General features: G+C 50.7%; 9 protein-coding genes across 9 annotated transcripts; 3 read left to right on the top strand and 6 right to left on the bottom strand.

Moving 5' to 3' along the window:
* Positions 1–493: 493 nt before the first annotated feature.
* B0H65DRAFT_433113 (uncharacterized protein) lies at positions 494–1,180 on the bottom strand (the record flags this gene model as incomplete). Its single annotated transcript, XM_062825044.1, has 1 exon — positions 494–1,180. The coding sequence occupies one exon, from the start codon at positions 1,178–1,180 to the stop codon at positions 494–496; it is 687 nt and encodes a 228-aa protein (XP_062678098.1).
* Positions 1,181–3,566: 2,386 nt separating this feature from the next.
* On the bottom strand, positions 3,567–4,373 carry B0H65DRAFT_511124 (uncharacterized protein; the record flags this gene model as incomplete). Its single annotated transcript, XM_062828457.1, has 2 exons — positions 3,567–3,628; positions 3,656–4,373. The coding sequence occupies 2 exons, from the start codon at positions 4,371–4,373 to the stop codon at positions 3,567–3,569; spliced, it is 780 nt and encodes a 259-aa protein (XP_062678097.1).
* Positions 4,374–5,204: 831 nt separating this feature from the next.
* On the bottom strand, positions 5,205–6,970 carry B0H65DRAFT_541667 (FAD/NAD(P)-binding domain-containing protein; the record flags this gene model as incomplete). Its single annotated transcript, XM_062829177.1, is given in 3 exon segments — positions 5,205–5,267; positions 5,474–5,732; positions 5,742–6,970. Coding segments are annotated over 3 exon segments (1,509 nt in total). The 5' UTR covers positions 6,929–6,970.
* A 393-nt stretch (positions 6,971–7,363) lies between these two features.
* Positions 7,364–8,689, top strand: B0H65DRAFT_579448 (uncharacterized protein; the record flags this gene model as incomplete). Its single annotated transcript, XM_062830762.1, has 3 exons — positions 7,364–7,425; positions 7,479–7,681; positions 7,757–8,689. The coding sequence occupies exons 1-3, from the start codon at positions 7,371–7,373 to the stop codon at positions 8,687–8,689; spliced, it is 1,191 nt and encodes a 396-aa protein (XP_062678095.1). The 5' UTR covers positions 7,364–7,370.
* A 29-nt stretch (positions 8,690–8,718) lies between these two features.
* On the bottom strand, positions 8,719–10,668 carry B0H65DRAFT_474547 (pyridoxal phosphate-dependent transferase). Its single transcript, XM_062827249.1, has 2 exons — positions 10,105–10,668; positions 8,719–10,049 (listed from the first exon to the last, which is right to left on the bottom strand). The coding sequence occupies exons 1-2, from the start codon at positions 10,229–10,231 to the stop codon at positions 8,767–8,769; spliced, it is 1,410 nt and encodes a 469-aa protein (XP_062678094.1). The 5' UTR covers positions 10,232–10,668; the 3' UTR covers positions 8,719–8,766.
* A 44-nt stretch (positions 10,669–10,712) lies between these two features.
* On the top strand, positions 10,713–12,386 carry B0H65DRAFT_499469 (Alpha/Beta hydrolase protein). The gene is made up of 2 exons (XM_062827826.1): positions 10,713–11,009; positions 11,089–12,386. The coding sequence occupies exons 1-2, from the start codon at positions 10,931–10,933 to the stop codon at positions 12,243–12,245; spliced, it is 1,236 nt and encodes a 411-aa protein (XP_062678093.1). The 5' UTR covers positions 10,713–10,930; the 3' UTR covers positions 12,246–12,386.
* On the bottom strand, positions 12,138–13,903 carry B0H65DRAFT_579440 (uncharacterized protein; the record flags this gene model as incomplete). Its single annotated transcript, XM_062830761.1, has 2 exons — positions 12,138–13,610; positions 13,650–13,903. The coding sequence occupies 2 exons, from the start codon at positions 13,901–13,903 to the stop codon at positions 12,383–12,385; spliced, it is 1,482 nt and encodes a 493-aa protein (XP_062678092.1). The 3' UTR covers positions 12,138–12,382.
* A 999-nt stretch (positions 13,904–14,902) lies between these two features.
* B0H65DRAFT_579438 (uncharacterized protein) lies at positions 14,903–16,226 on the bottom strand (the record flags this gene model as incomplete). The annotated part of the gene is made up of 2 exons (XM_062830760.1): positions 15,563–16,226; positions 14,903–15,502 (listed from the first exon to the last, which is right to left on the bottom strand). Exons 1-2 carry the CDS (start codon positions 16,133–16,135, stop codon positions 14,903–14,905), a joined length of 1,173 nt encoding a protein of 390 aa, XP_062678091.1. The 5' UTR covers positions 16,136–16,226.
* Positions 16,227–20,282: 4,056 nt separating this feature from the next.
* B0H65DRAFT_499466 (uncharacterized protein) lies at positions 20,283–20,683 on the top strand. The gene has a single exon (XM_062827825.1). The coding sequence runs from the start codon at positions 20,331–20,333 to the stop codon at positions 20,667–20,669; it is 339 nt and encodes a 112-aa protein (XP_062678090.1). The 5' UTR covers positions 20,283–20,330; the 3' UTR covers positions 20,670–20,683.
* The last annotated feature ends 965 nt before the right edge of the window (positions 20,684–21,648 follow it).

The raw sequence follows: 21,648 nt of genomic DNA, 5'->3' as shown, positions 1-21,648 counted from the left end.
TGTTTTCCTAATGTCTCCTAGAAGAATTCCATAACCAGCCACCCACATTGAAGTCTTCGATGTTCGGCCGCCCCATTGCTCCGAGGCAATTTGCCCCCACTACCCCTACTGTTCTAGCACAAGCAGGAACGTATTAGCGACGTCTTCACCTTCCGTTCAGGTTCAAGTCAAAGGGATAAGGAGCGACTTACAGGGCAAGGGAGAGTGCGTTTGGTGCAGGTTGAGTTATCTCTAACGCTGGTTATAGAAGTTGACCCCTCGCCGAAGACTCGGAGGCCGGAGGAGGTAGTCGTAGAAGACCATGAAGAGGATAAATCCGATGAGTCTTATTCCCCTTCAGTACCACCGGCTGGACCCGGTATTTCGGTCTCGGGTGCACCTAGATTAGAGGTACATGTACCTCCAGGATCCATCCAAAACGAGTGTGCCGGTCTTTGCACTGCGTTCTCCGGTCCTTGTCCTCGAGTGCCTTGCCTTGCTTTACCTTCTAGGTCTAGCGTCTAGGAGGCACCCAGGGCCTCTTCGCATCATCCACACCCATCTTCTTCAGCGCCACGTCCATCTGCCCGGCCTGTATATGCAGTATAGTCGCAATCCTCTCCTGTGTACCTCTAGTCGCACCCATCTCCGTTGCCGGCACCAACCGTCTCTGTAGGGCAACCATCTCTTTGTTTTGGGTAAGCATCTCCTTGTTGTGGGCATACGTGGCCTTCTGAATGTCAAACATCTGCTTCTGAAGACCTAGCATCTCCTTATTCTTTTCCAGCATGTCCTTGTTCTGAGAAAGCATCTCCTTCTGCGAGACAAGCATCTCCTTGTTCTGGGCATGCGTTGCCTTCTGAATGTCAAACATCTGCTTCTGAAGAACTAGCATCTCCTTGTTCTGGGAAAGCATCTCCTTCTGCAAGACAAGCATTTCCTTGTTCAGGTCAAACGTCTGCCTAGCTAGAGTTTGGTACTCAGCTGCATACTCCTCAATCCTGCCCGCCGTCAACTTGGTACCCTGTTGCTCATCTAGTTGTTCTTGTTGAAGTGCGATAACCCCCCACAAGATGAAGGTGATGCTCCAACCGACACCGATGATGAGGGCGGCGATGCCGGAGAGGTTGGGTTCTGGCAGGAACCACACGGCGATGCATAAGGTAATGAATGAAAATGCAGCGATTATGGCAATATCCATTATATCCATTGCAGGCGATATAACGATGTAGTAAAGGTTGATGGTGGGTTGGTCTCTGGAGGTCTAGTGGTCTTGAGATTGATACAGGCGATGGTCGACCCTGGTCCTTGGAGTAGAGCAATGGAGTTGAAGTGGACTGAGTGGTAAGGGTAGTAGATATGAGGGAAGAGGGCTGGCTAGGTATATATCTGGCCATGTCAAAGCATGAAAAATTGGACCGCAAAGGAAGGGGGAAGGCTTTGGAGTGCATGTGAGAGCAAGTGTTGTCTGGGGCATTCTAGGTAACTATGGTATCATGATATGCGAGGCTCGCTTTACGGTCTTCCCATCAATCCATTGGGTTCAATGTTCACCGTACTACCCCCATTTGTGTTTATTCACTTCGTTTACTTCAACGGTCAGACCGTTTGTGCAGGTGCAGCCCAAAGGGAGAAGGAGTGACCTGCAAAGGGAAGGACTAACGGCATCTTTGGCCTAGGTAATGGACATCGTAGCTCCCTATGTCAACTAGGTACACAAAACGCTTTCATTACAGTTAAAAACAACGCAGTGGGAGAATATTCCCGAATGTGGTAGATTGGGCTACTCGAAAGCTACCTGACTACCTCTAGGTAATTTGACTGTGACATGAATCATGGCAGCTTCTCCTGGCGGCCCTACCCCGTCTCGCCAGTTGCTGTTGTCTTTCAGATCCGCCTTTCACTGTTCAAAAAGATCACACGTCCCGTTGAATGACGGCCGGCATTTAAAATGGTGAAATCCGGCGTGGGTGGAGGCACGGCCGGGGTGCCAGGGAGGCCATGGCACTGCAGGAATCTGGACTGGAATCTGCACCAAAGCATGGAGAACATATCAGGGCTCTGTCACAGCGTTCTCTACCTAATCAAGCTGAGATGTTCGGTGCAAACTGTGTCCATATTCGTTTATTATCATAACTGCTTTGATGTCACTCCCCATGCTCCCCTAACGTACCCTACACCACTGAGAGAGAATCCTATGCCCTGCGCCTACTAAGTCTCCCATGCATGACCTTGCCACCCCTCTAACCAATTGCAACCCCCTACCTCTTCTCTTCTATGTTTACTACAAAAGCAGGAACGGATTAGAAATGCCATGACTTCCCTTTGCGTGCAGGTGTACATCAGAACACGAGGAAGGAGCGACTTACATGGCCGAGTGTCGTCGGTGCAGCTCCTCCCAAAAGGATTGATACAATCTTCTTTACCGGCCCTGTGCATCTGCTGCGCTGGAGTCTTCTCCATCAGCGCTACTTTCCCGTACTCCGGTCCCGTGTGCAGCTCGATACAGAGCCATCCCAGGAACGCCGTAGCACGCTGTGATTCTCGGACCCTGCTCCGGTCTCTGTCCCTGTTGAGTTCCTTGTTCATGAGCAGCGCATTGCCCTTGGGCGCCTTGCCTTCTTAATCCGATAGGTCAGCAAGAGACAGCGATGTCCTCCCCCCCTCCGCCATATCCAGCTTTGTCAGCAGCACCTCCAAGCACGTGGCCTCTTTCTCCAGTACGACGACAATTCTCTCTTGTCTAGCTGTAATCTCCCTTAATAATTCCGTCGTCTCTCTGTGTCGGGCCGTATCTCTTTGTGTAAGGCAACCATCGACTCGAGTGCGGGCAGAGCGCCGCTGCTTGTACGCAAAGTCATCGATATGAGGTTTAGCTGCTCTAGTTGCTCTTTTTGAAGGTTGTGAATGTCGTTGAGGAAATAGGTCATAGTCCAACCCATCATCGTGATGGTGGCAAAAATCCAAATCACCTGTTTGATTAGGTAGGGTAGTTGGTCTTGGACCAGCGCGGCGATGAGGGTGGTGGTTTGGGAGGAATCCATTTTGCGGACGGTGAGGGAGTGGAGTGATGTGATGGGGATGATGTAAGTTGAGTACCTCTAGCAGCAGAAGCAGGCGGGGAGGGATGGATGATTATATACCTCTAGCTGGCAATGTCAAAGGATGAAGATCTAGAGGCGAGGGGGAAAAAAGAGTGAAGTCTCTGGAAGACAGTATTGAAGCTGACGGTTGTCTGGGGCATTGTAGTGTCACAAGAATTAATGGCAACTCAATCCTTTGTGTATGACTTCATGTCCAATCTATTGACTTCATTACAACATGTCTGCTTGTTTCCATTCATGGTCGGTTCATTGCATTGTTTCATTTCGTTTACTTTGATAGGCAGAACGCTTGTGCGGGTGCAGGTCAAACGGAGAAAGGGTGACCCAGCAAGAGGAAGGACAACGCTGCATACCTTAGGTAGTCATGGACATGTAGCTGCCTGCAATAACACAGAAACCTTTCATCACCGTGAGGAATCAGGGTACCTAGTAGGAGGATGTTCCCGAACGTGGTGGATTTGACTACTTGACAAATGAAAACCTTCATGCTGATTTAAACTTCAGTGTAGCATGGTATAGCCCATATAAGCTTGGGTCTTCGGGACCTCCCAATCAAACCAGCTTCTCGTGACTCCCCCAATCTGTCACGCTCTGGTTTTCCACAACTGACTCCGACACTCTAATCCAGTCGCTAGGAACGTCAACCAACTTCTTCTCGCTCCTCAAGTCCGTACCACTCTGGTGTTCCACATCCGGCTTCGATTGCTCATAGGGGCCGTGAGGGATCAGGCTCTCCTGACTTCCGTAGTCCGGCCAGCTCTGCTCCGATTCCCAAGTATCGTATCTTCTGCTCCTTGAGGGTGGACATGTGTTTGCATGACACTCCCAGCGTGGGTGTAGGCACGGCCGGTCCTTGACACCGTGGTGCTTGAGGAGGAGATCCATCTGGCGTGCTTGGAGATCGTGATGGTCATATACGCTGGACTCGATGGAGCGTAGTCCATTCTCCATTCTCTCGGCCACATCCAATTGCCTCTCCACGAGCTCTTCCTGGGGAGTCTGGGGCCATTTTCTTTGCTTGCAGAACCGGACCACAAATACGATGACCATGATGACGCCACCCAAGCCCAGCCAAATATTTGAAAGGCCTGCACAGAATGAAACGATGGAGTTCACCATGGAGTCGATGAGCGAAGATGAGGCGGTGGTCGTTGGTTCGACCGAGGTGTTGATGATGGTCACATTGAGGTTGACCGTAGGTGTGCCACTGGTGACTGCCGGGGCGGTTGACAGCAGTGGCGTCAGAGCGTCGACGATCTGGTTGGTAACGTTCTGAGTGATTGGGGCCATTGTGACTGGTTGGCGGTGACTGAGGATGACTTGTTTGAGAAGTGTCGTTCAAGATGATCGTGTTAGACAACAGGAGAGGAGCTCTTCGAGATCAGTTACTTGAGGTTGGTGGTGGGTAATGGGAAGAAGATTTTTGCGGATGGGCAACGGGTGTAGGGACGGCATATTTATATGGTCCAACGAAACGAATATTTGACCCGGTGAAGGAACGATTGTGAGTTCAACAAATCCAAAATCAACACAGTGAAGGGTCATCCTCGAGCGTGGTGAAGGGAAGTTCGGTGGAGGCATAGCCAAGCCTTGGGAATAGAACCTGAAGAGACATGTGGGATATCCCACGAAAAGCCCCAATGAACCTTAGCGATGGCATGTCAAGTGAATGGCACTTGTGCCAGGTGAGATCACGGTGGTGGTGAATGGAATAGTTGCCCCGGTGGGAACCATTGTGATGATCTTGACTTGCGGTAGGAAGATTGTAGCAAGATTCTTGAGCGTTGCGGAAGGCCTCAACCCACGCGAGACACTCCCCATTTTAGCGACCAAAACGCCCAAAGATGTTAAACCATCTGTCATTATGGGACCATGAAGGGAATCAGATTTTTAGCAGGCAAGGATGGTATTCTTATATCCAACAAGAACGGTGATATACAAGTCCAAGCGAGCTTCATAGCAAGAGTGTGATGATGTTTGGTGCCTGGTGTTTGGAGTTTGATGTTTGCTAGTGTATATAGCTTATAGCGTGTTATAGCGCGCAACATCTAACAGCGATGTTTGAGTGGAAAACGCCAAGCATTCGGGAAAAGAATCAGAGCAGGGAGTCATTTAATTTGACTACTGGTAGCTGACTGAAACCGTCCATGTTGATGTACCTGGTGTATGACCCGTGTCGCTAAGCTATAGCGAGCCTACAGCGTGTTACAGGGCGCAGTATCTAACAGCACAAGAGCAAGAAGCAGGTCAACCGCAGGAAAGGAAACAACCCTTATCAACCAACAAGACAACGGCATCATGGGCGTCTACCAGTCCAAGTGATCCTGAAATGTCAGACACAGTAATCACCTCCACTGTTTCCTCCCTCACCTTCTCACAAGCCTGGTTACATTGACACGCATAAGAGCTTCCATAACCGTCTCCCAGTCCCCCGTTATTCCCATATCCTCCATCGGCTTTTCAACCACCCCAATCTCTAGCATATCTCTCGCAATATTCACCATCTCCTGTAAATCCAAATCATACCACACATAATGAAATTTCTCCGTCACTAGCTTTCCAAACTTCTTCCCGTCCTTTGCCACCTCTTCATCCTTCCACTGAAACAAATCCACCGCCTTCCTTGTCCAGGAAACTACGGCCTGCGTCCTAGCATACCTGAGGTGGTTGTACACATCAAGTGCCTGCTCGAGGATCTTTCCCGTGTCCAATTCAGGGCCGTTCCAAACCTGAAGCTTGGTCGCCTTCTCCAACAACTCCGCCAAAACCAGCGCATCCTCGATCCCCAACCCTCCTCCCGCTCCCAAATGCGGGCCTGTGGCGTGCGCCGCGTCGCCGGCTACTGCTACTCGACCGGAGTAGTACTGCGGGAGAGGAAAGTCGAAGGTGTCAAAGATGCCCCACTTAACAATCGGTCCGCCTCCTCCCTCCTTCTCCTCCGGGAACAGTTCCGCGAGCTTTTGCGCGGTTGGATGCCATCCCTTGAACGCCTGGCGGATATCCTCCTTGGTTCCGGGGAGAACGTGTCTCTTCTCATCCGGCCACTCGTTGGGGTCACTGATGACGGCGAGCATGTTCAGAACCGAGTTGTTGCCGACGGGGTAGGTGATGATGTGCGCGCCGGGGCCGTTGTACATGAATCTTGTCGAGGCACGGTGCTGACCGACGGCCTCCACGGCACGGGACATGGGGACTAGGGTGCGGTAGCAGTATTTGTGGGTGTAGCTCTCTTTTGCTACACGTTGGATAGAAAAAGGGTCGAGATGGGACTGGATGTGGTTGCGCAGGCGAGAGCGGATGCCGTCGCACCCGATGACGAGGTCGACGCTGACGTGGGTGCCGTCGGTGAATCTGAGAAGTATCTTTCCACCGGCCTCGGGATCGTATCCTTGGTCACCTGGTTCTTGGACTGCCTCTACCATCTTGTTGAACTGCATGTTTTGCGGCGGGACGAGCTTCCCCCACTCCTCCAGAATCTCGGATCTCTTGCAGCCCAGGAATCCGTCCTCGGGCACGGGAAGGGAGTACAGCAACTCATCGGCAAGACCATTGATCCACTGGAACTTGTCTTCACCATTCGGGTTGGCGGTGCGCTTGTAAGCTGGGAAGACTTCGGGATTGAGCAGCTTCATGGCTTGTTCGGCGTTGGGGGAGAAGCCGATGCCAGCACCAATTTCGCGGAAACCTGGGGAACGCTCATAGACTGTGTAGGGGATGCCACGGCGTTCGAGCCCAAGAGCGAGGTTGATACCGGTTATGCCGCCACCTATGATTGCTACGTGGAAGGGAGTGGGAGATGAGGCAGAGGGCCCGGACGGGGAGCGACTATGGGCGATTGAAGGCATTTCGGCTTCGAGTCGTTTGTTGATGTTGAAAGACGTCTCGCGGCGTCGTGGTGTTTGAAGAGTCTAGAGGTTGAGGGCTTGAAGTGTTGAAGAGTCTAGAGGTTGAGGGGTTGAAGTGTTGGGGAGTCCAAGTGTAGAGGACTCGAGTCGCGTGAGAACCGAGGGGTCCGCAGGTGGGGAGTCGAAGTGTGGAGGACAGCACAATCTGGTGTTAGAATGCAGCTTGTGCCGCGGGGAAGGCATGATTGAGACATGACTGCAAGTGAGACAGGTTTCTGCACGTGTCGGCTCGGGGCTTGGGTGGGGGACGTCCGATGTATAACAGTAACACGGGCGCAACCCGAGCTTGCCCAACTTGCTTAGTGGTACCTTAGGTAAGGTATCTTCTCGAAAGACAACTTGAACCCAAACAACCTTCCCAACCTCCCGCAACATTGTCACCATGCCGATGCTAGGAGGAATCCCCGGCCACCCCAAGAGCAAAGTGCTCTTAACTGGTATGTAACTCCCATCTCCAGCTCATCAAGTCTCCTAACAGTACCGGCAACAGGCGGCACCGGCTTCATCGCCTCGCATATCCTCGATCACCTCCTCGAATGCGGCTTCGACGTCGTAGTAACCGCCCGCTCCCAAGTCAAAGGCGAGCGGATCCTCGCCTCCATCGCCAATGCCCCCAATGTGGTCAACACCGTCGGCTGCAAAGTGACATACGCTGTGGTAGACAACATTGCTCAACCAGGAGCTTTTGATGAGGTTCGTCCCTCCTTTTTCCTTTCCACGCTTCCGGTTCCGCGGTCTGGTACTAACAATCATCGTGCTCCCACACAGGTCATCAAAACGAACCTCCCCCTCCACTACTGCATCCACACCGCCTCACCCTACCAGCTCTCCTTCTCGGACCCAGTGTACGACTGTCTCCGCCCGGCCATAGACGGCACCCTCTTCCTTTTGACTTCTCTCCAGCAGCACGCCTCCTCCTCCCTCATCCGCGTCGTCTTCACCTCCAGCAGCGCCGCCATCCTCAACCCGCCCAACCACCGCCCCGTGTACGACGAATCCTCCTGGCCCGATGACGAAACGCTGAACTGGGATCTGGCCAAAGACCCGAGCGCGCCCGGTGACACGACGTACAGAGCGAGCAAGAAGTTCGCGGAGCAAGCGGCGTGGAACTTTATGGAGGAGCATCACCCGAGTTGGGATTTGGCGACGATCAATAATACGTATACTTTTGGGCCGCTGCCGAGGAGTCTGGAGGTTACGGATGGGGGTGAGTGCAAAGTTAATACGTCGAATGAGAGGATTGTTGATTGCTTGACGGGCAAGTGGAGCGAGCGGATTCCGCCGACGGCGCCGGTGTTCACTTGCGTGGATGTGAGGGACGTGGCGGTGGCCCATGTGAGGGCGATGACGAGGCCGGAGGCGGGAGGGAAGCGGTTTTATGTTGTTGGTGGGTACTTTTGCAATGCGGGGATTGCTGGGGTTGTCCATGGAATGTGTAGGGCGGATCGGGATGGAGGCAGGGAGGCTGAGAAGGGGAAAGAAGTGGAAATGTGTCAACAGTGTGTCAAGTTTGATGATCTCCCGGAGAATCACTGGATGTTTGACAATACTAGGAGTAAGAGGGTGCTGGGGCTCGAGTGTAGAAAGATGGATGAGAGCGTGGTGGACACCGTTAGGAGCTTGAGGGGGATGGGGATTGGGGAGGGCAATCCGCAGATTGCCGGACATTGGGATTACGATGAGGGAACTTTGCCGAACTAGATCCGTGTAAACATCATCTAGTCAAGGAACAGAGCAGGGTATCAACGTAGATTGACTAACAGCTATCATATCCAAAATCAGGCGCTCTGCTTGTACTCCCCCTTGGCCACCCTCTCGCACACCACCTTCAACGTCTGACCCGCCCACTCGAAATCGCTCTCCTCCAGATACACCTGCGCGCACAACCTCGCCCAGAACCTCCTCCTGTAGAAGGTCATCGGCACAAAGGTGTTGTACTCCTCCTGAAACACCTTGTACATCCAGTTAAACGCCTTGGACGCCTCCTCCTGGGGAATCTCATACATCCCCTCGACCTCCTTCTCCTCCTTCTCCGTCAACTTAACCGACGCCTTCGGATCATCCCCCGTAACCAACGGCAGCGCAACGTTGACCATGGCGCACCTGACCAGCGTCCCCTTGTTGTTCTCCAACACCCTCGTCCCCAAGGTCTCCGCCACTTTCTGTCCTCCCTCCCTCGCCAACCGAGTCGTGTATTCCATGATCCTCTCCTCGCCACCAAGCACCTCCTCGCGCCACTTGATCGCGTCCTTGACGCAGAAGAACGGAGAGTTATCTATCGTCCCGACAAACTCAAAGTTGTTGACAAACTCGGACTTGCTCGTCGGCGGTAGCGGGTTAAACCGATCCCCAACCTTCGGCACGAACCCGTGAGAGGTGGGCAGCGTCGACCGGATCAAGTGCTGGTTGCGAACAGGGACGTAGAACACCGCGCATCCACGCGGAGTGAACAGCCATTTGTGGCAGTTGCTGACGAGGAAATCGGGGTCCGTCTCGGAGATCTTGAGGTCCACCATGCCGATACCTTGCGCACCGTCGACGCACGAGATTATTCCTTCTTCTTTGCACACTTTGACGATATCCTGGAAAGGGAAGCAGACGCCGGGCATGGAGCTCACAACATCAATAACTGCCAGACGGGGCCTCTTCCCTTCTTCCCTGCTCTTCTTGACGGCATCCCGGAAAGCAGCCACCACCTCCTCATCCTCCGCCGGATAAACCAACGACACACACCTGCTCCCAACAACACCCTGCTTATCCTCAACCACGTAATCGATCGTCTTGCCGCACGCACCGTAGATGGTATCGAAGTAGAGAATCTCGTCCTTGCCGTCGGCGGACCAGACCATGTTGCGCAGAACGGTGTTGACGCCTAGGGTGGCGTTGGACACAAAGACGACGGTTTCGACGGGGACTTTGAGCAGGTTGGCGACGGCGGCGCGGGATTCGTCGAGGAGGACGGGGGTTTGGTAGCGGATGAAGGAGTCGGGACGGGCTTCGGCGGCGGTTTGGTAGGTGCGGAGTTTTTGCTGGATGGCGGAGGGATGGGTGCCGAAGGAGCCTGGGAGTTAGGGTTAGTACACTCGGTTATGGGGTTATTGATGGTTTGTACGGACCATGGTTGAGGTTCCGGTAGGCAGGGTCGTGAAGGAATTCCTTGAGGAGGGAATTGCCGAATTGGACGGGGCCGGTTTGGGCTTCGGCCTTTTGCTGTAGAGGCAGCTCGAAGGTTGTGGCGACCATGGTGACTGTGGTGTTGGTTGTGAGGGGGTGAAGACAGTTGATGACAATGTTTGCGAGAATGTCTTCCTCAAATATGAAATCTTATCATGAGACGTCAACGATCCTGACTCACCGTGAGTCACTCACGGCATGACTCCATCGGCCCGTTCATCGGACCCTTTACCAACCGGGACGGGAATCTCGAACCGAATCGTCGGGCGCTGTCATTAGCGGGTACCGTGGATCTTGTCATTCAAAGGGCGTGCTCAAGTCTATCCGTTTTACGCGATGGCGGAGTGCATGCTGTCGGACTGTCGTTGAAAGCGGGGAACATGCCGAATGAGTACCGGAAAATAACGGGATGCAGCGGTGTAACGCACGCGGTTGGAAGCGGATCATTTGTGACTCGTCTGCAGGTTTGTTGACATGGCGATGATGCAGTGGTGTTGTTGTTCTGGAATTGTTCTGGAAAGTTTCGTCTGTTCTCGAAATGTTTCAGTTTCGCAATGTTCGCGACCAGGGAGAGCGCCTGACTAAGCAGTGTTACAGCGTCATGCCACGTCATGCCAAGCCGCGGTTGTCATTTTCCGGCACTTTAGTTACCTCGGTACAATTCATTGTAAGCGAACGTAACAAAACATCACCGCTTCTCAACCTCACTTTATCAACACCACCAAAGCATGCTTCCATAGGCACCGCTTGACTATTTCACCACTCAAAATGACCGCCGACGAGCCCCCATCCGACTCCCTCACTCTCTGGGAGAAGCTCTCCCTCACCTGGCTTGTTCCTCTCTTCGGTGAGTCTCCCATGTCCTCTCCTCACCACCCTAACCCTCCCGTTCTCATGTCTCGGAAGTTCTCACTAACACCCACCAGCCGCCCGATGCATCAAATGCCTCCTCTTCCAAAGTAATCCCTCCCTGCACTGGCGACAAAACCTCGCTCTAGCCCACCTCAAAGTCCGCCGCACCACTTACCCCGCCAAGTACCTGCACCTCCAAGCGCGGCGCGTGCTCACGGGGAAAGCCATCGAGGCTTATATCGCCAAACACCCCAACATCGCGCACACCACCGTTTCCGTTCCCCTGCCACCCTCTTCAGCTTCTGATATTGAGATCAAGAATGTTCCTGAGCCGGTGCTTCACTTCCTCACCCCTGTGAATGGGCAGGATGATGTCGGGGGTAGTGAGAACAACAAGACAACGCTCCTCTACTTCCACGGCGGCGGCTACGTCAACCCCCTCCGCGCAATGGGCCACATGCCCTTCATCCTCTCCATGCATAAAGCCTGCAAGGCAAAGCAAACAATAATCCTCGAATACGCGCTCGCGCCCGAACACCCCTATCCCGCTCAACTGATGCAAGCCGTCGCGACCTTGCGCTATCTCCTCACCGATATGTCCCTTTCCCCGTCCGACATTATCCTAGGAGGTGATTCCGCCGGCGGCCAACTCGTCGGTGCTTTGCTAGCTCACCTAGCGAAACCCAGTCCCTACGCCCCTGCAGTGCAACAGTGGAGGGAAGGAGAGGATGCCTTCAAAGCAGCGGTCTTCATCTCCCCCTGGGCGTTCATGCAACGACCGGGTGACCTTTTCGAAGCCGACGAGAAATGGGATTACCTCACGCCAAAACAATGTGGGCGGTATCAAGACCTTTGGGACGCGAAGGTGGATGAGGTGTGGGCGAATTTGTGTGGCTTCTCGGCGGACGACGATCGAGATGCTCAAGATGAAGTTTGGGGCCGGGTATTCGGGCGAGATGGAAGGAGGGCGATGGTGGGGAAGACGTTGGTGACGGTGGGAACGGCGGAGGTGTTGTTGGATAGTTGTCGGCGGTTTGGGAGGGAGTGTGTGGGGGGTGAGACGGTGGTGGTGGATCGGGATACGGACTTGGAGAAGGAGGTGAAGGGGAGGGAGGTGGTGACGGTGGAGTGTGTCGGGGAGGCACATGTGCAGCCGGCGTTGGATGCTGCGCTGGGGTATGAGGAGGGGGTGATGATGAGGGTTATGTTGGCTTGGTTGGGGGGTGTTTAGAGGTCCGTACCTGAACTGGACATCTCGACGGAGATTGGAACTGACTTTGAGTCTTTGATGTGTGGAAAATGGATATAGCATTTCGTCTATTAGATACGTACGTAACGAAATCTGTATGATCTCAAACTCCATCCTCACTAGGCTACTCTCGTGTTCATCTTGGTCCATGGTGTCCCCCGAAAAGATTCAGCGTGCTTTCCTGTTAGCTTGGCCAAGAACTCCACCACCTTCGCTGGTTCCGTGCGCCCGTTGCTTGAGAGATGCATCCTTCCAAGGACATTTACTCGCTCGAATGTTTCAGTTTGACTGTCGGTCCCTGTGGTCCTCATGAGCACCATGTAAAAGACATCGAACCAGTTATAACCAAGTAGAATGACTCGAAAATCGAACGTGGACTCGGTGTATGGTTTGATAGTCTCAGCCTGGTTCACCCTCTGCCTTTGGAGATGGTATGCATCGGTGCTCAAACCGTACCATTTATTCCTGAATCCCCAGCACCAGGGGTTTCCACGGCGAGTCAGCTCAAGCGGTAGCTGAAGATGCTGGCCATCAGCGTCTAGAAATATCCAGCGGCGACTGTCGCGGTCATCGGAACACGAGTGGTTGTTGGGATTACGACCATTTCCACCGTGGGCGTGGGCTTCTTTGGTGGGAAGTATAGTTCGCTCGTGGAAGTCCGCCCAGTCTTCCTCCGTCATGTATCGTAGTTGCGGATTAGCGGTATATCCCTGGATGTGCAGGATGCGTGGCGGTTTTGGCAGCGATGTCAACCATAATACATCCGAGTCGTACCCCTGGCCCCAAGAGACAATCCTGCCATCGTCAAGTTCCACACTCAGATCGACAAGGCAGGTAAAGCTTGAATCTTGGTAAGGGAATTTAAGGTGATGGCTGGTTGTGTAAGCTCCACCGTAAAGTCCAGTTCTTGGCCTCCAATCAGCCCATGTCCAGCTCGGGAATATCTCCTTTCTCGGTAGTATGGTTGTTCCTTCCAGGTTCGTAAAGTCGTACTGACCAACAGGGTCGCGGACAACATGGCTTGATTGCTTGTTGGGCTCTTCATAGGAGTAGGAACATACCTCGCTGTCATGTCCTGGTTCTTGCTTGATATAGACATCCTCTTCCTCCGATACCCGAGGTACACTTTCCTGCTCAGCGATTGACATATGAGGAGGCACTACGGCAACCGGAACTTCCTGTCCAGCCCTGGAAAGCTTCTTCTCCGCCTCGAACTGGAGTCGTTCAACGGCCAGCTTCCGTTTCTCATCGTTTAACTCAGCCTCCTTGGCAGCGATGGACTGCCTCTGCAGTGCCAGCTCTCGCCTGTTGAGTTCCATAATGCTTTCCTCAGTCAACCATTTTTCCCTGTCAAGGGCGTAGGCCAAGTGTTCCTTCTAGAGGAACTCTCGGGCAAATTCCCGGGGCGCATAGTGGAAGTCGTTCGCCAATTCCCGCTGGGTGAAGCGGACTGTCATCTTGAACAGCTGCCACAGTCTGTCGTGGACTTGCTGGGGAAGTAGAGCTTGGAAGGACATTCGCTGCGCAGAGTCCACCACGAATTTGCGGATGTCTTCATTGGTGACGGGGCCGGTATCACCGTCGAGGTGAGCGTTGGTGGGCATGGCAAGGAGCTGGTTCTGGTTGTTGGCGTTGGACATTTTGCTGTTTGTGGTAGTTTATGGTATATCTATACACCTATAAAGCAGAATGGAAGTCGGAGGGTTGTTGGTCTGGTGGAAGGTGTGATCTTGTGAGTTGTTGGTTGGCGGAAAGATCGAATGGTTGAAGAGTTGAAGGGTGGAAGAAATTCCACAACACCAACAAAATATCGAGGAAGGGGAGAAGGGGTGGTGGGCCAGGTGGCAGAGGGCAAAGCCTGCCCTCGCCGTCACCTGGCAGATCTTCCCGTCCCGACTGTGTGACGTCCTGACCACCTGGCGGCTTGTTATTTCGTACCTTCCTCATTCGAAAGACCCTTCACCAACCGTCGAGCTCCCGTCCCGTTTTAAGTCAGCTGGCAGGTGTACTAGAGGTACGTAATCAAGGGAGTGAAGCCAGTGAATGGTGGTTCGATAGAGGAGGATAACAGAAGATAAGCGGAAGGTCAAAAGTTACATCCAGATCCATCTTGATATGCTCAAGAGACTTTCCATTCCGACGTGATGCCTCATGGACAACGTGTCAAGTCAACTCAATCGTACCAGTGTAAATGGGCGCCCCGTATGGCATCTTTCGTAAGCTACGAAACACTTTTCTTAGAAGACAAGAGGTGGTTTTAGTGGTCAGAAAGTGGTCAGAATTGACAACATTTGAACTTCTCTCCATTTCCGAGCGGGAAACTTGACGAGTAAGGTATTGCCATCAAAAGCAAGAAGACGTCTGGCAGAGGAAGTGAGTGGTGGAGTGTCCGAAAGGGGCTTATAAGGCGGTAGATAAAATGTGATGTTTTGCTTGCTTTTCAGAGGTGATTAGAGGTAGTTGAATACCTGTACAGGTAGTATCTGACAGTGACTCCAGCTCTGTTTGTTTTGGCGGAAGTATTCATGATGAAGGTACCTCTATGTTTGTCTAGAATCCTGTTCGGTGGGGAAATAGAGAGGTTTTCTTGCCTCTTGCCTATGCTTATCTCTCAATGCACCGCCTCTCTCCCTCTACACTCAAGCTTCGTTCATAGCTTCCACGCCGCTAGTCCTCTCTCTCTCTTCCTGCTCCAGCAGCTCCCTCCAAACAAACGAGCACAGCCCCGTCCCTCCATTCCTCCTCACCAGTATACACCTAGGATAATGATTCCTCAGCAACCCAGGAGTACGCACGTGTTTGCAAACACACTTTCCATCCGCAACTGAAGTATGTCGGTCGCCGTGGTTGATGAGACCGAACCAGCAGTACCACTGGCCTGGATTACCTGCTCTTTCGAAGCTGCGCCAGCTCTCCAGCTTGCTTTGGTCTTGTACACGGAAGAGCCCATCTATGACTGCTGCCATAATTGCGGGTGAGACGTTGATGTCAAGCTTTTGGAGTGGATTTGGGATAGCGTGAATGTGCAGGTTGAGCACCGCAATGGTAGTGCGGATGCCGGCTTCTAGGGGCGAGACTGTGACTCTTGTTGGACCTGAGGCCGGAGCTGGCGTTGGTTGGGTAACTTGGGTTTCGATCCTATGGCGTGGGGATTGCCGTTCGGGTGGTAGTGAGAAGTCCTCGTCGAGGTTGGCGTTGGAGAGGGTTCGTTTGCGGCTGGTGGGTGTAGTCAAAGTCTTCTGCTAATAAGAAGGTTAGAAGGAGCCCTGATGTATTAGATGAGCTGTGAGCCTACTAACCTCGCTGTTACTGTGTTGGGGTTTTCCTCCAAGGCTTCCTGTCTCTTGAGGAATAATAGTCATCCGCTCTTCCTGTTCCAGAATTGGCACAGAGGCCTGGACAAGAGCCTCGTGCCTGGCCCTGACCATCTTCTTCTCTGCTTCCAAGTGCTGCCGCTCTACAAATAACTTCCTCTTCTCGGCGGCCAACGCTTGTCTTTCACGATCCAGGAAGCTCTTCGCGCGGGCTAGCATCTGCTTCTCGGAATCTATCTGCTTCCTTTGAGCGTCCAAAAGCTCACTCTCACGAGCGAACGCCTCGTGCTCTGCCTTGAGATGCTCTCTCGCGACGGCGAGAGGTACCTGTTTGAGGTCGTCCGCCCTTTTGGCCAACCACCATTGGATGCTCAGCTGCATCAAGCACAGCAGAGATAGCAGTCGGCGATGTTGGTCCGGTGGCATTTGTTTCCGTGCTGCGCGGTTAATGCAGCGGTCCAGGCATTTGTCCGTGACGGGGTCCGTGACGGGGTCTCCTCTACCGCTGAGATTCCTGCTGAGACTCGTGTTGAGAGCCTCCGCGGGGGTTGGAGGCATGTTGACGGTTGTTGAAGGTGCGAGTGGTAGAAAAGCAAATGTGGGTGTTCAGCTGAGATGCCTGGGAGCGTAAAGATTTCCTGTCAGCGGTTTTGTTGGTTGTTGAAGGAAGATCCGAGATGTTGATTGACGGAGACAGAATTCACGCCACCATGAAATTGCTGGGTGGAGGAACAATTTTCGTGGCAGGCGGGTAGCACGGGCCACAGGGCAAAACCTGGGGGATGGCAGTCACCTGGAGGTGGCAGACCTTAGTAGGCGCCGGAGCGCCTGCCATCTTGCCGAACGTACCACGGTCGTACCTTACATAGGTAGTTCGGAAGGAACTACGTGTTCCTCAAACCTCATACCTTTGGGGGATAAGGTCAGATGCAAATGATATCGTAGCAGTGGATATAGGGGTGAGGCAGCAAAGAGAACCTAGAAGCTGACCTATGGGTTATGCAAAAGCTTCCACTTATTAAGACATCAGAGGATGACTTTGATTGCCTTTTATGACTTCAAGGTACCGTCAAGCTGACAGTCATGCATCTCAGTCATCGATCTAGGTCTTTTAGACGACCATTGGTCTTGCCAGTTACCAGGGAAATATAATGAGTTTGTTTCTGAGTCGGAGTGTTTCATGTATTACCCTACCTCTAGGTAAGCATTGTAAGGTAGGTTTGCTTTAGTAACCTACCTATATGTTGAATGTGTTTGTCTGATCGTCACATCTTCTACTTCTCATGGTATATGTCACCGCTTGGTGGTTTTATAAACTGAAGACACTTGTAAGGAAGAGATAATCGGGAGTACTCCTAGATCTCCAACTGTCCGAGCATAGTTGATAACGGAAGCTGATAGGGTACGTATGGATAAAAGGACATGGACGTCTTGGATCTGACCTTATGGGCGACCAACGTCGCCCCTCTATACTTGTATTTTCCTTTCATTTTGTGGACACAGGCCGAGACATATGGCTTATCCCCTACCTAACTTCGCCTGAACGAAGACACTTAAATTGCACATGGACTTTGCTTCATGAGGTGTCACCTTGGAATGGAACAATCTGGTGTTTATTCCTGGCAGGGACCGCCTGTGCAACTTCAACAAGGTCCAGTCTATGTTGAACTTGAATCATCAATAAAGGAAGATACGTCGACGCGTGCTAGGAAGTGGGAGAGAGTTTACAAGTAAGACAAGAGCAAGGCGCGTATGAGAAAAGGAAGAGAGGCACAAAAGGAAAGGAGGGGAAACAAGAACAACAGAAAAGATGCAAAAAAACAACGCCCTCAGGAACAGACCTGACACTCGTCAGAGTCGAACGCGGAACCCTACACCACACTTGTGGTGCCCCACTTGAAGCTGTAAGGCCCTCACTGCCGCTGGTTGAGCCAACGGCGAGGGGATTTGTTGTTGAAAGTAGGGGCTGGACCTTGGGCTTATCAAGGGGACTCGTCGGGCGGCTGCCTGGTTGGCTGGGAAGGGGGCGGTCTCCTGCCGTCTGGAGGGGCCAGACTTAACTTCGGATGACTTGCGAACTCGTTTCTGCAGGAGCTTCGTGTACCACGTGAGTCGAGATGTCGTATTTTCTCGAGAATACCATTGTGCTTTGGTGGTTGACGTCTGGAAAATCTCCGCTCCGAACAAGTCAAGATGTAACAAAGCAGTTTATGTCAATTCTACATGCAGAGGTAGTGTTGGACAAGCCCCAATTCTGGCCATAAATACTGCAAATAAGCCAAGTACATGGCCTCAGACTTGACTTTTTTGACTTCCACTTGTGTATAACCTTCCCCCCATCCTTCGCTGGTGGTTTGTGCTCCAGAAGCAAGCAGATTTTACTCGCGTCACAGATACAGTGATTGCGAGTCAGTTGCAAGGGACAGTGCTATGAATACAAATAGGAAGGTACGGGGAGTTGGAATGAGTCCAACAACCAAAATAAGGTACCTTAATAAACGCAGGCGAGCAGCACAGGCAAAACGCTCAAGGCTCAAAATACGGACGGAGTTTCGTTCTATCATATCTTATTGATAGTTCGTCACTGTACTTGGTCTTGAGATCTAGGTACATATGTATAGGATAATAGGAAGGCATGCCCAGGGTGCGGTCAAGTTTTATCTTGATTAAGCCAAGTACGGCCTCAGACTTGACTTTCTTGACCTTTGTGAAACCCTGCCTCATCCTTTGCTGGTAGTTTGCGCTCCAGAAGTACCATAGCGGGAAAATCCGATCTGTGGCATCGGATGTCCTGGCTGTACCTCCATGACCTCCAATGTTGAAAAAACTTCCAATCTTAAAGGCACTGTATTATAGGGCATTCCACTGAACTTAGGTCGGGTCCGAAACTTGAAATTTCTCAAAGTCTCAAAGTCTTACCTTCCCACGTTCTTGCCTCCTTCCTTCTCTGGATGTCCCACTTTCCCTTTATAAACGGAAACACCTAGACTGCGTTTGTTCTCGTACCGCCGCCGTACAGAGAATCTGGTCGTATAGTTTTATATTGTAAAGTTCGGGCCACTTTTTACATATACCGTACAACTATCTATACCTCTCTTATACGACGATGTTAATTGTCGCTTCGTTTGCAACGATGAATTTTTATAGGGGGTTATAGCGCTTTGAGCGCTAGGCGAATACGCTATAGAAGGTACATCGGGGTGGATGTACGGTATTGACTGCATTTTTGAACGTGTATATATTTTATCGTTTTATACGATTATGCCGAAAAATGTACGATTTTTTAGCTATATATAACCCTAACCCGGACAAGGCTATACAAGGCTGACATAAGGGGGTCGGAGATTGCATTTTCTTACGGCAGCCGACTAAACGACACTACTTTTGTACGGTTTTCGTACAAAAATAGTCCTACAGACCCTTTTATACAACAACCGTACGAGAACAAACGCAGTCCTAGTCTTCAAGGTTAGAAATAACTATTTGGTCCAGTGGCCAAGTGGTTAATAAAGTAGTTCTTCATTTTCATTCGCGCTCGTAATCCTTGTTCGATTCCTCTTCGTGACCAACTTTTTGAAATCGTCCCCGGCTACCCGACCGGCCAGTAGTTAAACCTTCTAATAGTGTATTCTTCTAGGTACTTCGACCTTCTGAAAAATAGAAGGTAAAGTACCTTGCCTTCCTTTTGCTTATAGGGCGTTCAACATTGGAAGTTTTAGTCTGATCCAATGTTTTGTTTACATTCAATCCTGGACTCAACATCCAATGTCATAGGGTGCAGATTTCCAGTACGGTAGGCAGACGTCACTCGCGTCGCGGTTTTCAGTCACGTCGCGCCTAGCTACCTAGGTAGCCCTATAATTTCGTCTCCGTACACAGCTCTCTCCTCTTTTTTTCTTTTCTTTCATTACACAACCACAGAAATTCTTCCTTCTCTTCACCCCGCGGCACGTCTCACGGTTACCTCTACAAGCAAAGATCTTCAACGTAAGTTATCCTACTTTTGTTCAGTCGATAGTCCATATATCTCGGCATCTCACTAATACCTTCTACTTTATTCATTTCTTAGTCTCAGCTCACTCAGTCTCGGCTCAAAGTGAACCTCGCGTCACGAATAATTCCTACAACTTTGTTCCCGCGCTCAGCTCTCTCCTCTTTTCTTTTCTTTATTACCATACAACCACGAACCGGAAACTTCCTCCGTTCTACCCCGCGATCTCACAGTAAAAGATCAAAGCTTCCAACGTAAGTATTTTCACTTCTGTTCAATCCTCAGTCTACATGTCTCGCTAATACTTCCTTTCATTCATCAGATCGTCAGCATCTTCCTTCTTCCTCCCTACCCCGCGGTCTCAAGGCTACAACTTGAGTAGAAGCTTTTAACGTAAGTGCTTTCTTTTCGTGTAAGCAGCAGTTGATATATTTCGCTAACATCTTCTTTCCTTTTCTCATTAGATTCCCCTTTCATCTCCATTCGAAGTGAGCATCTCGCGACCACGGATTTCGTTAACCTCACTTCTTACTCACATCACACGTAAGCTACTCTACTTTCGATCAGTCAATAATCTCTATATCTCGCTAATACTTTGTTTCTGTTTTTCATCCGATCGTCCACATCTTCCATCTCCATTTCAAGGTGAGAATCTCGCTACCAAAATTTTCGTCAACCTCACTTTTCACTAACCTCATCAAGATGTCTGTCGCAAACAACCAAGCCTCCTACGAGGCGGTCAAGAGGCGCATCGAGTTCAACATGTTCTCCATAGTAATGGAGGACATCCGCGTCGTAGCGCCCGAGCTCGAGGACGTCAACAACCTTAGCGCGGCCTACCACAGGGCCAAGGAGGAAGTGTTGGCCGCCTACTACGAGCACTTCTACCTCGGGCTGGGAGTTGCCGAGGTAGTCGTCGAGGGAGCCGTCGAGTGGGCGACCGCGAGGCTGTTGTGGATGAAGTACTGTGGAGGGTTAGACTTTGGCATGCCGTGTCCCGCCGACGCGTTCAGAGAGGAGTGCGAGGAGCATATGACGAGACCGGACGAGGCTTGGCTGGTGTACGTGGCGGGAAAGATGGAGGAGGATGGGGTGAATTAGGTTGAGGGGGAGGCTTGTTGTTGTTGTTGTTATTTTATTTAACGTCTACTTCCGCCTCCCGAAGGGTATGAGACGTGCGGCAGCGGCGCCGTCCTAATCTAGTTTAATTTACAGAAGCACGTAACCCCAAACAAACTTTTCCCAGCTAGAAATTATACAAATCCGTACGCAAATTACGGCTAGAGGCCGTTAAATTTTGTAGTATCCGTTGCATTAAATACAATCTACCGCTAAAAAAAGAAATAAAAGATAAAAGATAAAAAGAAAGTTTTTACCCCTCTTTTTCCCCTTCTAATACATCCTTTCTTCGTTATAATTATTAATAGCGCTAATTTAACATTACATTTATAATCTATATAACGTACCCTAAACCTATTTTTAAACCCTCGCCCATAAGGAAACTGCTCTAAGTATTTACATTACTACTATTTTTAGCGTACTATTACTAAAGTATATATTACTAGTCTTTTTTAATATAAATTTAATTAAATAATGTAGAAGTTTATATCCTAACAATAAATAAGCGCTAATTAATATTTAATATAAGGGCGATATTTTCGTATTTAGCAGAATCTCTTCTAAGAAGTAATATTACGTACGATTTTATATAATAAAAGGGATATACTAGGATTTTTTATTTACTATACAAATAAATTAATAAAGCGTCTTCGTACTTAAAATACTTGTGATATTCCTTGAAATCGTTGTAACTAATACGGACCGTTAGTGAGTAGTATAGCGATTAATAATTTAATTCCTTTAATTTTTCTATAAGCTTATATTAACCTTAAAATAGTAATTGATATAAAATTCCGGCTTATTTTCTATTTAATAAATTTTAAAAGCCTCCCTAGCCTCCCATTTAGCTAATCATTTAAAATAAATAAATATAACCGCTTTATTTATTAATTCGCCGCTTTTAACGCTAATTTTCGCTAGTTCTTTAGCGATTTTGTTACTTATAATACTTATATACCCG

This window comes from Neurospora tetraspora (genome assembly GCF_033439725.1).
Source record: "Neurospora tetraspora strain CBS 560.94 chromosome Unknown B0H65scaffold_7, whole genome shotgun sequence".
In the NCBI taxonomy this organism is placed as follows: Eukaryota; Fungi; Ascomycota; class Sordariomycetes; order Sordariales; family Sordariaceae; genus Neurospora; species Neurospora tetraspora.
Note: the sequence above shows the minus strand (reverse complement) of the source record. Positions and strands in the feature narration are given on the sequence as shown.

Bases quoted from the DNA above. Each gene is read 5' to 3' on its own strand.
- B0H65DRAFT_474547 (XM_062827249.1), bottom strand. From the start codon at position 10,231: ATGGTCGCCACAACCTTCGAGCTGCCTCTACAGCAAAAGGCCGAAGCC. The intron at 10,050-10,104 runs GTCCGTACAAAC...CCTAACTCCCAG, and splicing joins CTACCGGAACCTCAACCATG to GCTCCTTCGGCACCCATCCC.
- B0H65DRAFT_499469 (XM_062827826.1), top strand. From the start codon at position 10,931: ATGACCGCCGACGAGCCCCCATCCGACTCCCTCACTCTCTGGGAGAAG. The intron at 11,010-11,088 runs GTGAGTCTCCCA...AACACCCACCAG, and splicing joins CTGGCTTGTTCCTCTCTTCG to CCGCCCGATGCATCAAATGC.
- B0H65DRAFT_499466 (XM_062827825.1), top strand. From the start codon at position 20,331: ATGTTCTCCATAGTAATGGAGGACATCCGCGTCGTAGCGCCCGAGCTC.